At 41.6% G+C, this 14,917-nt stretch overlaps 1 protein-coding gene across 2 annotated transcripts in view; it reads right to left on the bottom strand.

Moving 5' to 3' along the window:
• tspan15 (tetraspanin 15) overlaps positions 1–14,917 on the bottom strand; it is a 189,393-nt gene that overhangs the window by 68,038 nt on the left and 106,438 nt on the right. For both annotated transcript variants that reach the window (XM_072558013.1, XM_072558011.1), the window contains one exon: positions 12,970–13,092. In XM_072558013.1, the coding sequence (XP_072414114.1) occupies positions 12,970–13,092 (123 nt within the window). The remainder of the gene's footprint in view (positions 1–12,969; positions 13,093–14,917) is intronic.

The following is a 14,917-nucleotide window of genomic DNA, read 5'->3' on the forward strand; positions in this document are numbered from 1 at the left end:
ATTTCATTGGGACTGGAATACCACAGATCTGCCACTTCAACAAGTGGACTTTGCTTTTTATGTGGATGGCAGTTCCTTTATTTCACCCACACGTCAGCGATGCTCCAGATACACTATTGCTATGGATTCTGAAATGGTTGAACGTGCAGACTTTCAGACTCCACTGTCAGCACAGAAGGGTGAATTATTTGCCCTCACTCGGGCTTGCATCCTGGCACGAGAGAGTTCGGCCAATATTTATACGGACTCTCACTATGCTTTCGGCGTTGCCCATGACTATGGTGCTTTATGGGAGCATAGGGGATTTTTAATCTCCACGGGGCAACCCATTGGTAATGCTGTTTGTGCACATAATCTTTTGCAGGCCTCACAGTTACTGTCCAGCCTAGCAGTGATCAAATGTTCAGCTCATACTGGTGCAGCTGACAAGATCTCCAAGTGCAAAGCACAAGTAGATGTCACTGCCAAGCAGGCAGCCTTACATCCCACTTTTCTGGTTTCATTGGGTTCACAGCAACATCTCGTTGCAAAAAGTACGAGGATGGGTTTGCCAGACATAGGTGAGATTCGTCACTTACAGGGGGACGCCCCTGCAGAGGAACACAGACTGTGTGTCGCAGATGAGGTGCACTCTTGATATTCATACCAAACTGTGGGACAGGTCTGTGTTCCTTCTTTGCTTTTACAAATCATGGTGGATTATGTAATTAACACACCCTGACAAGGAGGGAATGGTCAGCACTCTGCTACAAACCTGGTGGCACCCTGATTCCCAAAACAAGGGCTGAGAAACAAGTCAAAGCATGATTGATCCGCAAAAAGAAATGCTGGAAAAGGGATACCTTGCGGTTCTGGGACCACTCCCTTACTTGGTGGGCCTTTCAATTGTTTACATAGAATTACTCAGGGTACAATGTTATAAGTATCGTTTGGTAATAGTAGATGTCTTCAGCGGATGGATTGAGGCAGTCACGACAAGGGACAACAGAGCTGCAACTGTAGTAAAAATATTGTTGAGGGAAATAATTCCCCGCTATGGACTCCCAGAGACAATAAGCTCAGACAATGGGCTACACTTTTTGGGTAAAATTAATCAGGGATCTGCAGGGAGCAAGCAATAAAACAACAATTCCACTGCATTCACCACCCAAAAGCAGCTGAGTGATGGAATGAGCAAATGGTATGCTAAAGAATAAGCTGGCAAAGCTAAAACAGGAAACAGGCCTAAGTTGGTTATCTTAGGTTGGTTTTCTTATCTTCATTATCTTGTACATAGTCATGATAATTTTGTGGTCTATCTACCTGACGTATACCTCTTTGGAACCTATACGGTTTAGAACTTTTTACCATAAATGGCGTGTTCTGTTCTATCCTTTTCAGACCCAAAATGATTGGCTTCACATTCACATCGATTGAAATTCATTTGTCATAGTTTCTCCTGTTCACTTATCCACTTTGGCAATTTCTTGGCAACTTTGTCCATCTAACTACTTGCTTACAATGCTGCCAAAACCGGGATATCCTGAAACTTGTATGTGTAGCTTTTAACCCAATCATTTGTTATTAATTAATACCCAGAACAGATTCTCACGGTAAATCACATTCTTCCAATTAAAGTATTTGTCGATTATACCGACTCTGTCAACTTTCTAACCAGGTCAATAATTGTCCTCAGATCAACATACTATAATTTCAGCTATCAGTCTCTTGACATGTGATCACCTGCATTACACAATTCTATATACAAACATCAACAGATATTCCCCTGCCCATAACTTAAGTTATATCTTCAAAGAAAAAAAAATAAAGTTTGTTAGGCATGCCTTACCACTTAAAAATTCATGCTGGCACTCTGTGCAGTGGACCATTTTCGAGGTATCCAGAAACTCTATCTTTAAATATGGATTAAAATAATTTCAAAACGTTAAATAATTAGGGTATTTCACCAATTTCCAACACCCACCCTACATACCTTTCTGAAACAGCTGAGGGCCATAGACAATTTCTAATCTGAAATAAATAGTTCCTTGAATAGAGAGGCGTACTTAATTTCATAATTAGTGTTATAGATCAATAATTCTAATTAGTATCAGTTTGAAGTGGTGGAGGTTAGTACAATACAACACTTAAAAGGCATCTGGATGGGTACATGAACAGGAAGGGTTTAGAGGGATGTTGGCAAATGGGACTAGATTAATCTAGGATATCTGGTTGGGATGAATGAGTTGTACTGGAGGAGTTGGTTTCCATGCTGTATAGTTTTATAACTCCAAGCACAAGTGTAAAGTCACAAGCTGTTCTTGAACAAAACTGGATGCTCGAAATATAAAATAGGTTCTTTAACAAATTGTCAGTTGAAGACAACTAAGCAATAATTCTAAATAATTCATGGAAGCAATATAATTAGTACAGATCTTGAGAACTGCTTAAAAGGAATGTATTTTGCTGAAACGTTTTGGTTTGGCATTCATCAGAACAGTTTGCAAAATAAGTGGAGGAGCAAAAAACATTTATACTATATTGGAAGACAGTGCTAATAGGTTGGTAAGTGGACTCTGAATGGAGGAGACATTGCCAAAGATAATAAACCAGTCAACTGCCATACTTTGCTTGCACTTCAAATACAGTTGGCTGACTCAGATTGGTCAGGGCAACTATGAATGGCAATAAATGCTGGTCCAGCGAGCAATGTCCATGTCCCTGGAGTAAATTAGAAGACAAGGTATCGACCAGAGAAATGAACCAAAGAATACTGTCACCCTTTTTATTGCAATGAAAGAGGTGTAGTGTGAACATGTTCCTTTTGAGTGTAAAGGACAGAACCCCAATTACCACCCCATCAGTTGACTCTCAATCATCAGTGATGGAAAGTGTCAACAACAGTGTTGTGAAGCAGCACCTAATCAGTAATAACCTGCTCAGTGGTGCTCAGTTTGGGTTTTGCCAAGGCCACTCAGCTCCTGACCTCATAACAATTTTGGTTCAAACATGGTCTAACAAGCTGAATTGCAGAGGGGAGGTGAGAATGACAACCCGTGACATCAAGATCACATTTGAACTGTAGAAAAACTGGAAACAATGGGTATCAGGAAGCAAACTCTCCACTGGCTGGAGTCATACCTGGCTCATAGGAAGATGATTGTAGTTGTTGGAGGTCTGTCATCTCAGATGCAAACATCTCTGCAGAAGTTCCTCAGGGTAGTGTCCTTGGCACAAACACCTTCAGCTGTTTTATCAATGATTTTCTCTCCATCATAAAGTAGGAAGTTAGAATGTTCACTAAGAATTACAATGCTTAGCACCATTCGTGACCCCTGAGATACTGAAGCAGTTCATGTTCAAATGTAACAAGATCTGTACAATACCCATGCTTGGGCTGATAAGTGGCAAGAAACATTCACGCCACACAAACACCAGACAATGACTACTCCCATAATTTCCATAAGAGAAATTCTAACCATCACCCCTTGACATTCAGTGGTGTTACTATCACTGAATTTCCTCACTATCAACATATGTGGGGGGAATTATCATTGACTGGAAACTCAGCTGGACTTGCCACATTAACAGTGGCTACAACAGTGGGTCAGAGGCTGGGAATACTGCAGTGAGCAACTCACCTCCTGACTCCCTAAAGCCTATAAAAATCAGGAGTCTGATGGATTTCTCTCCATTTGCATGGATGGGTGTAGCTCTAACAGCACTCAAGAAGTTTGACTTCATCCAGAACAAAGCAGCCTGCTTGATTGCACTATATCCACAAGCATCCATTCCCTGCACCACTGACACTCAGTAGCAGCAATAAATGCGATCTACAAGATGCACAGCAGAAATTCAAAGATCCTTAGACAGCGCCTTCTGAAACCATGACCACTAGAAGGACAAAGGCAAAAAATATATGGGAACACCACCACCTGCATATTCTCCTCCAGAATACACACCATCCTGACTTGGACATATATTGCTGTTCCTTCACTGTTGCTCGATCAATATCCTGGAATTCCATCCTTCAGAGTATTGTGGGTCAGTCTACAACACATGGACTGTAGCAGTACAAAAAGGCAGCTTGCCACTACCTTCTCAAGGCCAACCAAGAAAGGGCAATAAATACTGGTTCAGCCAGCAAAGCCCATCTCCCACAAGTGAATAACAAAACAAACAAGTGTGCCATATTTCGAGCCAAACTGACAATTCTAAATTAATTGTCAGCAGAACAAGGGGGCATAGCTTTAAATTAAGGGGGGGTAGATATAGGACTGATGTTAGGGGTAGGTTCTTCACTCAGCGAGTCGTAAGTTCATGGAATGCCCTGCCAGTAGCAGTGGTGGACTCTCCCTCTTTATGGGTATTTAAGCGGGCATTGGATAGGTATATGGAGGATAGTGGGTTAGTGTAGGTTAGGTGGGCATTGATCGGCGCAACATTGAGGGCCGAAGGGCCTGTACTGCGCTGTATTCTTCTATGTCCTATGTTAACTCTTGCATTATCCTGGAAGGGTGAAATATTTCAACGGTTTGAGCAACAGGTGAACCTAGCTAGGAGTGCATTTGCCATTAATAACATGCTGCTGTGACACAAAAAAGATACTCTGATCATCATACAAGTGAGTAGTATATGAATTTCAATGCTGGCATGGTAGTAGAAACGTAGACTGTATGTCTATGGAACAGACTCAATGTGCCAAATTACCCAAGTCTGTTCCCATATCTTATGGTCTCAAAGCCTGGCAGGTCATGTCAAACATTAGGTGTGATTCCAATTAGATAACATTTGCTACAAATCCTCAGTGTACAAAGAATTATGCTAAAAACCAAATTAGAGTGGTCATTTGGTCTCAGTATGGCATGTGTACTGCAAGCTGTCTACATTAATACAAGGGCACTGTTCTTTGTTGACAGAAAAAGATGTATACACACTACATCCCCTATAATGCAACAAATCAGGTGAGAGCCTTTTTTTGGTTCATTTCTCAGGCAACGCCTTGACCAACCAGAGTCAATCTGCCTTGTTTAACATGTCTTTTTTCAGCAATATGAAAGAATATAATTTACAATTTACAGATGTTAATGGCAGAGTATTATTAAAAGCTCAATTTCACTGTTAATATTCTAAAGTCACCATTGTAAGATTTATTTATATTAAGCAAAAAATTTACAAGCTTTCTTTTCAAATAGTTATTTTTACTAAAGTATACAGAAGTCTGGAGGATCTCTTGTGGCAATACTCATGGAAAATGAGATGATATACAATTTAATAGTGCCAAGGTCATAAAACATTGTCATAATCCTGAATCTGTGACTACTGCACCACAAAATCATTTTGATACAATTTGCATTTAAATTCTGCTGTAATAAATTTAACTGTCAAGTTGACTGGGGGGAAAAGTCGATTAGAGAAAGGTCAAATAATTTTTGGAATAGAATGCTTCATGTATACAGGGCACTGGTGTGGGTAAAATCAAGGACTGCAGATGCTGGAAACCAGATTCTAGATGAGTGTGGTGCTGGAAAAGCGCAGCAGTTCAGGCAGCATCCGAAGAGCAGGAAGTCCTGATGAAGGGCTTTTGCCCGAAATGTCGATTTTCCTGCTCCTCGGATGCTGCCTGAACTGCTGTGCTTTTCCAGGGCACTGGTATGACCATATCAGGAGCATTGTGTCCAGTACTGGTAATCTTATTCAAAAAAAGAATATAAATGTAATAGAAGTAGTTCTGAGAAAGTTTACCAGACTACCGGGCAGAAACCCAGAGAATGGGTGTTGTCTTCCAAAGAAAAGCTGGACAGGCTAGGTTTGTATCTGCTTGAGTTTAGAATAATAACAAGCATCTTGATTGAAATGTTTGAAATTCTGAGGGATCTTGACAAGGTCGGAGGATGCTGCCTCTTTTGGGAAAATCCAGAACTAAAGATCATTATTTAAAAATAAGGGACAACCCAAGGTCATGAGTCTTTGGAACACTCTTCCTATAAAGGCGATGGAAGCAGAGTCTAAATACTTTCAAGGTAAAGATAGATAGATTCTTGTTAAACAACATAGGGTGGTAGGGAGAGAAAGGTCATTGGGGTAGGCACAAATGTTAATTTGAGGTTCCAAACAGGTCAGCCATGACGTTATTGAATGACAAATCAAATTTGAGAGTCCGAAATTAGCTGAGGGATAGGCAGCGAAGAGTAATTATTAATGGACATTTTTATAGACTGCCAGAATGCTTGGGAGTCAGGATACAGACCTTTGATATAAGGATATAAATATTCGGACAAGTTGGTGGACAAATTGATGGCAGATGCAATTCATACTGGAGATGTGCGAGGTAATCCACATTAGTACAAAGAACATGGGGAGACAACATAAAATGAAGGACACCATTCTGAAGAGAGTGTTCATTAGCTGAGCGACCTGTGTATGTGCGCTGGAAAAAAAACATTTGATTCACTAATGTCCTGTAGGGAAGTAAACTACCCTACCTGGTTTGGCCTACATATGGCCTACCTGGTCCAGACCCACAGCAATGTGACTAACTCTTAATTGCCCTCTGGGCTTTTATGTAGGAGTATCAAAATGGTAGCATAGCAATTCATCTCATGAATGAATGAATGAATAAAAAAGTGTCATGAAAAGTTGCAGGACAGGTACAGAAAGCTGTTGCTAAAACAACAATATTCCATGTTTGGCTAACAGGGACACAGAGTACAAGATCAGGCACGTTATAACAAACTTTGTATAAGACATGGATTATAAACCCGACTGGAGTACTGCATACAATTCTGGGCACCACAGTGCAGAAATGATGTGCAGGCATTGGAGAAAATTCAGATGAGGTTTGCGAGAATGGTTCCAGGGAGAAGACGCTTAATTATGATAAAAGATTGAAGAAGGTGGGACTGTTTTGCTTGGAGATAAAAATTAGAGAAGATTTAATAAATGCTTTCAAAATCATGAAAAATTTAAACAATAGGGGAAGATATTCCTGCTTGCATCAGGATCGAGAATCAAGGGACACAATTTAAGTGTTTTGCAAAGGAAACAAATGCAAGGTGAAATGCAATGAGTAACTTAAGTCTGGATTGAGGGAGGAGAGAAAGTGAGAGGAAGGAGAGAGAAGGAGAGGGAAATAATGATTATTTAAGTAGAAATAATGTACAGGGAATGGCAGAAAATTGGCAGGAAGACAAAATGCTCAAAGAGCTAGTGGAGGTACAATGGATGAATAAAACTCTTCTGCACTATAACAATTCTGTGATCTAACCTTCCAGAACAGCTTAGGAGAAAGTGAGGACTGCAGATGCTGGAGATCACAGTCAAAAGGTGTGGTGCTGGAAAAGCACAACTGATCAGACAGCAACTGAGGAGCAGGACAGTTGACGTCTTGAGCATAAACTCATCAGGAATGTTTATAGGACCACTTTTTGATTCCAGAGCAGCCTACCACGTATCCCCCAGATATAACCACTAACTTCCTAAGTCTTCATGTCTTTCTTCACAATAAACACAGGAGAAATACTCATTGAGGACCTTGCCTATATCCTGCAGCTCTATACATACATGTCCACTTTGTGCCTTGAGGGGTCCTATTCTTTCTCTAGTTATTCTTTTTCCATTAATATACTTAAAGGACCTCTTTGAATTCAGCCTAATCTTCTCAGACAAGGCAATCTCGTACCCTCTTTTTGCCTTCCCGATTTTCTTCTGTATCCCCTATATACCTGCAGGGATTCTCTTGAACCCAGCTGCCAGTACCTTAGCCATACCTCCACATTTCTTCTGGTCAAAGCCTCAATATCTCTTGTCATCCAGGTCCCTTATTCCTGTCAACCTTGCCTTTCACTCGACAGGAACATATAGACCTTGAACTCTCGTTATCTCACTTTTAAAGGCCTCCCACTTGCGAGAGGTCCTTTTGCCTGCAAACAAACTACTCCAATCAACCCCTGCACGCTCCTGTCGAAGTCATCAAAATAGAACTAATATGATGGAAGGGTGCTGGGTTACTTTGTCCCAGTTCGCATTGAGCTTTTTGAGTTTTATTGGACCTTGACTCACCTAGGCAAGTGCAGACTACTCCATTACACTCCTGACTTTTGCTTTGTAATGGTGGCATGGTGGGATCTAAATGTATACCTATAGAGTATTAATCTAAGTCTCTGGATTACTTGTCCAATGAAATAGTCATTCCCATTAATCTCTTGCTTTTTGTTTATCCTTCTGTGCTGTAACTACGTAAATGATTCTAAGACGCTTTATATTAGGAATTAGTCCAACAGCCACCCCTGCATTATTTGCAACGTCTCAAAATCACCTACTTGAGAAGGTCAAAATTGGAAGCAAGCAAAGCTTGACTTAGATCTTGTAAAAGGACAAACCAGCACACATTATACGTTAATCTATTATTCTAATCTACATTTACGCATTGCACTCAACACTTCCATTCAGATCAACAATACAATACCATGATCCCACTGAATGGCTATTTTGGTGTAAGCCACAGAATGTTTTCAGGTTTAATGCCAGATTTCCCCATCCTCCTCCTCATCATTCCTGTCTCTTTCTATGGTTGGCATAGTCCTGCCAGACCATAGGGCTGCTCTCTCATTAAAGAGAGATAACCGGTGGCGGTTCACCTGAGGGTCAGCACATTTCAGGCAAGAAAAGAGATTCAAAATGAGAGTCTTCATGATTACCTCAGCTGGTGCAGGAACTGAACCCACACTATTGTCATCACTTAGCATGATAAACTAGTGTCCCAGTCAACTGAGCTAACCAATCCGAATCACTTGTCCTACAAATGCACAATGGCACGATTTGTTCTAACTATCACTTCAAAGCATGTGCACGAGAGTACCCAGATCTCGCTTTCCCTACCTTTAGTTATTTTCCATGAAGAGTATCTGAATGTAGAGGTTGCTAAAATGCACAACATGGCAGGTTTCCAAACTAAACATTTAGCCTGCCTTAAACCCAATCTCATGATGTTAAGATCCAGCCAGAACAGTTTGTATGTTATTTATAGTTTGAACAATCTTTGTAAAAATCTGCAAATTTACAGATTGCATTCAACACCTCCATTCAGATCAACAGCACAATGTCATGATCCATCAAATGACTGTTTAGGTGTAAGCCACAATGTTTTCTGGCTTTATGCCTGATTCCCCTATCCCTCCCATCATCATTCCACTCTTTTGGAATGCTTTGTTGTCCCCTTTATTATTCGACCATTCCTTTACTCTCTATATATTTTGCGAGCACTCCTGTCCGCTTATCTGCCATAACTCATTCATAGAACATAGAACAGTACAGCACAGAACAGGCCCTTCAGCCCACGATGTTGTGCTGACCATTGATTCTCATGTATGCACCCTCAAATTTCTGTGACCAAGTGCATGTCCAGCAGTCTCTTAAATGTCCCCAATGACCTTGCTTCCACAACTGCTGCTGGCAACCCATTCCATGCTCTCACAACTCTCTGTGTAAAGAACCCGCCTCTGACATCCCCTCTATACTTTCCTCCAACCAGCTTAAAACTATGACCCCTCGTGTTAGCCATTTCTGCCTTGGGAAATAGTCTCTGGCTATCGACACTATCTATGCCTCTCATGATCTTGTATACCTCAATTAGGTCCCCTCTCCTCCTCCTTTTCTCTACTGAAAAAGGTCCAAGCTCAGTCAACCTCTCTTCATAAGATAAGCCCTCCAGTCCAGGCAGCATCCTGGTAAACCTCCTCTGAACCCTCTCCAAAGCATCCACATCTTTCCTATAATATGGCGACCAGAACTGGACGCAGTATTTCAATTGCGGTCTAACCAAAGTTTTATAGAGCTGCAACAAGATCTCACGACTCTTAAACTCAATCCCCCTGTTAATGAAAACCAAAACACTATATGCTTTCTTAACAACCCTGTCCACTTGGGTGGCTATGTACCTGCACATCAAGATCCCTCTGTTCCTCCACACTGCCAAGAATCCTATCCTTAATCCTGTACTCAGCTTTCAAATTCAACCTTCCAAAATGCATCACCTCGCATTTATCCAGGTTGAACTCCATCTGCCACCTCTCAGCCCATCTCTGCATCCTGTCAATGTCCCGCTGCAGCCTACAACAGCCCTCTATATTGTCAACGACATCTCCAACCTTTGTGTCGTCTGCAAACTTGCGGACCCATCCTTCAATCCCCTCATTCAAGTCATTGATAAAAATTACAAACAGTAGAGGCCCAAGGACAGAGCCCTGTGGAACACTACTCACCACTGACTTCCAGGCAGAATATTTTCCTTCTACTACCACTCGCTGTCTTCTGTTGGCCAGCCAATTCTCTATCCAAACAGCTAAGTTCCCCTGTATCCCATTCCTCCTGACCTTCTGAATGAGCCTACCATGGGGAACCTTATCAAATGCCTTGCTGAAGTCCCCATTTACACCACATCCACAGCTCGACCCTCATCAACCTTTCTAGTCACATCCTCAAAGAACTCGATACGGTTTGTGAGGCATGACCTGCCCCTCATAAAGCCGTGTTGACTGCATTTAATCAAGTCATGCTCTTCCAGATGGTCATAAATCCTATCCCTCAGAATCCTTTCTAACACCTTGCAGATGACAGAAGTGAGACTTACTGGTCTGTAATTGCCGGGGATTTCCCTATTTCCTTTCTTGAAGAGAGGAATTACATTTGCCTCTCTCCAGTCCTCAGGTATGACTCCAGTGGAGAGCGAGGATGCAAAGATCTTTGTGAGTGGCGAAGCAATTGCATTTCTCATTTCCCAAAGCAGCCTCGAGGACAAATCTGGTCCGGGCCTGGCGACTTGTCAATCTTAATGCTTGACAAAATTTTCAGCACATCAGCTTCCTCTATCTCTGTCCATTCCAGCATGCACACCTGCTCTTCAAAGGTTTCATTCACTACAAAGTTTGTTTCTTTAGTAAAGACAGAAGCAATAAACTCATTTAGGGCTTCCCCTACCTCCACACAAGTTCTCTATGCTATCCCTGATCAGCGCTACTCTTTCTTTGACCATTCTCTTATTCCTCACATAAGTGTAAAATGCCTTTGTGTTCTCCCTAATCCGTTCTGCCAAGTCTTTCTTGTGACACCTCCTGGCTCTCCTCAGACCATTTTTGAGCTCCTTCCTCGCCTGCCTGTAATCCTCTAGAGCTGAGCTTGAGCTTCCTCCACCTTATGTAAGCTACCTTCTTCCTTTTGACGAGAAGCTACACCGCTCTCATCATCCAAGATTCCTTTATCTTACCCCTTCCTGCCTGTCTCAAAGGGACATATTTATTCATCACTCGCAACAACTGTTCCTTAAACAGTCTCCACACATCTATAGTGCCTTTACCATGGAACAATTGCTCCCAGTCCATGCTTCCTAACTCATGTCTAATTGCATCATAGTTTCCTCTTCCTCAATTAAATATCTCCCCATTTTGCTTAATCCTCTCCTTCTCCATAGCTATGTAGAATGTGAGGCAGTTGTGATCACTATCACCAAAATGCTCTCCCACCACAAGATCTGATACCTGCCCTGGCTCGTTTCCAAGCACCAAGTCTAGAATGGCCTCTCCCCTTGTCGGCCTGTCAACGTACTGAGTTAGGAAACCCACCTGAACACACCTTACAAAAACAGCTCCACTCAAATCTTCTGCTCGAAGGAGATTCCAGTCAATATTGGGAAAGTTAAAGTCACCCATTACAAAAACCGTACTACGTCCACACTTTTCCAAAATCTGCCGACCTATGCTTTCTTCCATCTCCCTGCTCTATTGGGGGGCCTGTAGTAAACCCCTAACGAGGTGACTGCTCCCTTGCTGTTCCTAATTTCCACCCATACTGACTCGGTAGGCAGATCTTCCTCGACAATGGAAGCTTCTGAGGAAACACCATCACTGCATTTCCATTGTCTTGCTCTCTCCTTGATTCCACCCATTTCAATGCTATTTCCTGCTCTCTCCTAGTAATCTTTTCTCTTTTTTTGTCCCTACCCTTCCATCATCTCACCTCCACTTTCTCCCTTTAACTTTGCATTCTCATCCTTCCTCTCCCTGCCTTATTGCATTCATAGTTACTCTCTCCACATCATTTTGCTCCCTCTCCCCAATACATTTCGTCTTGCCCATCCTCCATTCCTTCTCCTTCGCATTTATCTCCTCTCATCTCATCCTATCCTATCTCTTTCTGCTTTCTTCTGTATTTAGTCAATGCTCTCCCTCACGCACTTCTACCTTCTCTCTTTTTCCACTTACCTACTTTGCCTAAACCTATCCCTAGTCAATTTTGTTTCTTTTCCTCTCTGTTTTCATTTCTCCCAGTGTCTGCGTGGGTTTCCTCCGGGTGCTCCGGTTTCTTCCCACAGTCCAAAAATGTGCAGGTTAGGTGAATTGGCCATACTAAATTGTCCGTAGTGTAGGGAAATGGGTCTGGGTGGGTTGCTCTTTGGAGGATCGGTGTGGACTTGTTGGGCCGAAGGGCCTGTTTCCACACTGTAAGTAATCTAATCGAATCTAACACCACTGTTCCTTATCTTCATTTCCGATACTCACTTCATTCTTTCACTTTCCTCATAATCGCTAATCTCTCCACTTTCCCTTCTCTGTCCTTTATATTGTTCTTGCCTTCTCTTATTTTATCCTTCATGCAAAATATGCTTTAATTTTAGTTCCCCACATTTAAAATCATAGCAAGTGATTAAGAGCAAACACATTTTGGTTGCAGGTGAAGCTAGCCCTCAGAAGTGATAATTTCATATTATCTTCTAGCATTGACTGAAACTGTTATTATGGATACGTACTGAAAATTATAATTATCACCAGGCTGGGGATCAATTCATTGCAGTTGCAATTAATGTGTTTGGCAAAACTGCAATTGTACTGCATTTAATAATTGCAATATATTCCATATAAATGCTTACAATGATTGAAATGGTAATAAAAATTAAACTTCTAGTTAGAGATTATGATAAAGAATAGCAAGTCTTACCTTATTGCGTCTACAACAAGAGTATGGCACACCACAAGCAAGAGGCCCAGCTGCACGTCCTTCACAACTATGGTACATATTCAGTGACCAGTCAGTGAAATCCTCTGCACCACAGCATTTAAACTACAAAAGAAAAGCAGATCAAGTTGTAAATCTGACACAGCCAATAGCTCAGACTATTCAAATGCAGTACACAGCAACTTTTGGAGGAAAACAGTGCAGCACACATAATAAATGATCTGTTTTCATTCAATCCACATATTGACAACTTATAATAGAATCAGAATGGTTGCAGCAGAGAAGGCACTTATTTGGCCAGTCATGTCAGTGTCAGCTTTTTGCATCATGTACGTTGCTCCCCTTGTGACAGCAATCTGCACACATTTGATTTTGGGCTAGTTAAAGTGATGTACAAATATGACTTGATAATTCTTAATTACTAGGCTACTTTTAGGTGAGAGGATCAAAATGTTCCTGATTTTTTTCTCTCTCAAAACCCCAGTGAGACAAATGAAAAATAATTCTCTTTTGAATGAGGAGGGACAGTTTATATGCTAGCCCTAAGATATGTTTGACCTCAGATTTACTAAACAAACAGGAAACTATTATGAAATGCAATTTAGGAATGAATATTTTACACAAAAAGTCATTAGCATTATTATAAAGGAAAACTTAAACAAGCTAATAACATTGAACAGGAGAAAATGAGGGTGGCAGATGCTGGAGATCAGAGCTGAAAAGTGTGATGCTGGAAAAGCACAGTACGTCATGCAGCATCTGAGGAGCAGGAGCCAACATTTCAGGCATAAGCCCTTCATCATTCCCACGTCAGCTTCTCTGGCATGTCCCACTGTTAATGTTAATCATATGACTAAGGATAGGTAGGGAATGGTTGTTATTTAATTGCCGTCGAGCACATAAAAATGGGACAACTGGGTCACTATGGTCTATTATTAGGAGATCTATAAGACTTCAGACAGATGAATAAGGTTACTGTCAAGGAAAAGGTCTATGCCTTAGTTTCTAATCTATTACTGGGCTTGCATCTCAGTCACAGAAATCTACAGCACAGAAAAAGGCCCTTCAGCTTATCATCAGAAGGTGGAGAAGTCAACATTTCAGGTGTAACCCTTCTTCAGCTTATCCTGTCCATACCTGTCAAAAAGTATTAGATTAGATTAGATTACCTAGTGTGGAAACAGTCCCTTCGGCCCAACAGGTCCACACTGACCCACCGAAGCACAACCCACCCAGACCCATTCCCCTACATTTACCCCTTCACCTAACACGATGGGCAATTTAGCATAGCCAATTCACTTAACCTGCACATTTTTGGACTGTGGGAGGAAACCAGAGCATCCAGAGGAAACCCACACAGACACGGGGAGAATGTGCAAACTCCACACAGTCAGTCGCCCGAGGCGAGAAATGAACCCGGGTCTCTGGCGCTGTGAGACAGCTAACCACTGTGCCGCCCACAGATCTAATCGCAATTTCGAGCATTTGGCCGATAACCTTGTATGCCTTGGCATAGCAACTACACATCTATATATTTCTGAGATGTTATGATGATTTCTGCCTCTATCACCTTTAACAGGCAGTGAATACTAGATTCCCATCAGCCTCTGGGTGAAAAAGCTTTTCCTCACATCTCGGCTAAATGTTCTGTCCCTTATCTTAAATCTAAGCCCCAGTCCACCAAGGGGAAAGTTTCTTATCTACTTTACATAAACATTTCAATTTTGTACATCTCAATCACGCCCCCCTCAATCTCCTTTTAAAAAAATACCTGTCTGTCCAAACTCTCTTCAAACTGACCCTCCAGCACAGGCACCTTCCTGGTAAAAAACCCTTTGCACCTTCTCTAGTGCTATCATCCCCTCTAGAATGTGGATTCTAGAGCTGAACACAATAGTTTAGCTGTGACCGAACCAACATTTTATAAAGT

This window comes from Chiloscyllium punctatum, chromosome 38 (genome assembly GCF_047496795.1).
Source record: "Chiloscyllium punctatum isolate Juve2018m chromosome 38, sChiPun1.3, whole genome shotgun sequence".
Lineage (NCBI taxonomy): Eukaryota > Metazoa > Chordata > Chondrichthyes > Orectolobiformes > Hemiscylliidae > Chiloscyllium > Chiloscyllium punctatum.